The following is a 429-nucleotide window of genomic DNA, read 5'->3' on the forward strand; positions in this document are numbered from 1 at the left end:
TACAGGATTACAAAATACAGTCAGTTATGCATTACATTGTAGGATAGGTATCACAAAATGCCTGAAGAGAGTTCTTTTTACATGGTTTTTGTTCCCATTTATAAAGCCTTCAGTTGAGCGTCATATTTGGTTTTGTAGGAGCCAGATGGATCGTATTTGCTTTCCAAAGCTTTCCATTCTTCTGGTTTCTTTTCGATGAGGAATTTGAAGATTTTCTTGGCTCCTTCTTTCTGTTTGTCAGAGCAGCCACCGCATTCAGTGGCAATGGCATCAGGCAACACCTCTGTAAAGATAGGAAACAAAAGTGGAGGGATGTTAGTAGAAAAATCAAAGGTGGGTATGGTTCAATTAAATTGGGGTTTTTGATTTGAGCTCCTTCCAACTGAAAGACTTTTTGAAGCCAGATACCTTTTTCGAGGATTCTCAGAA

The 429-nt window shown here is 38.7% G+C and overlaps 1 protein-coding gene across 1 annotated transcript; it reads right to left on the bottom strand.

Annotated features, from left to right (window-relative positions):
* Positions 1-6: 6 nt before the first annotated feature.
* Positions 7-296, bottom strand: LOC103523948 (ejaculatory bulb-specific protein 3-like; the record flags this gene model as incomplete). The annotated part of the gene is made up of 1 exon (XM_008488958.3): positions 7-296. A coding segment is annotated over one exon (198 nt), but the record flags the coding sequence as incomplete, so codon positions are not given.
* Positions 297-429: the final 133 nt, after the last annotated feature.

The sequence above is a fragment of the Diaphorina citri genome, unplaced genomic scaffold, assembly GCF_000475195.1.
Source record: "Diaphorina citri unplaced genomic scaffold, Diaci psyllid genome assembly version 1.1 scaffold60649, whole genome shotgun sequence".
NCBI classification, from domain to species: domain Eukaryota; kingdom Metazoa; phylum Arthropoda; class Insecta; order Hemiptera; family Psyllidae; genus Diaphorina; species Diaphorina citri.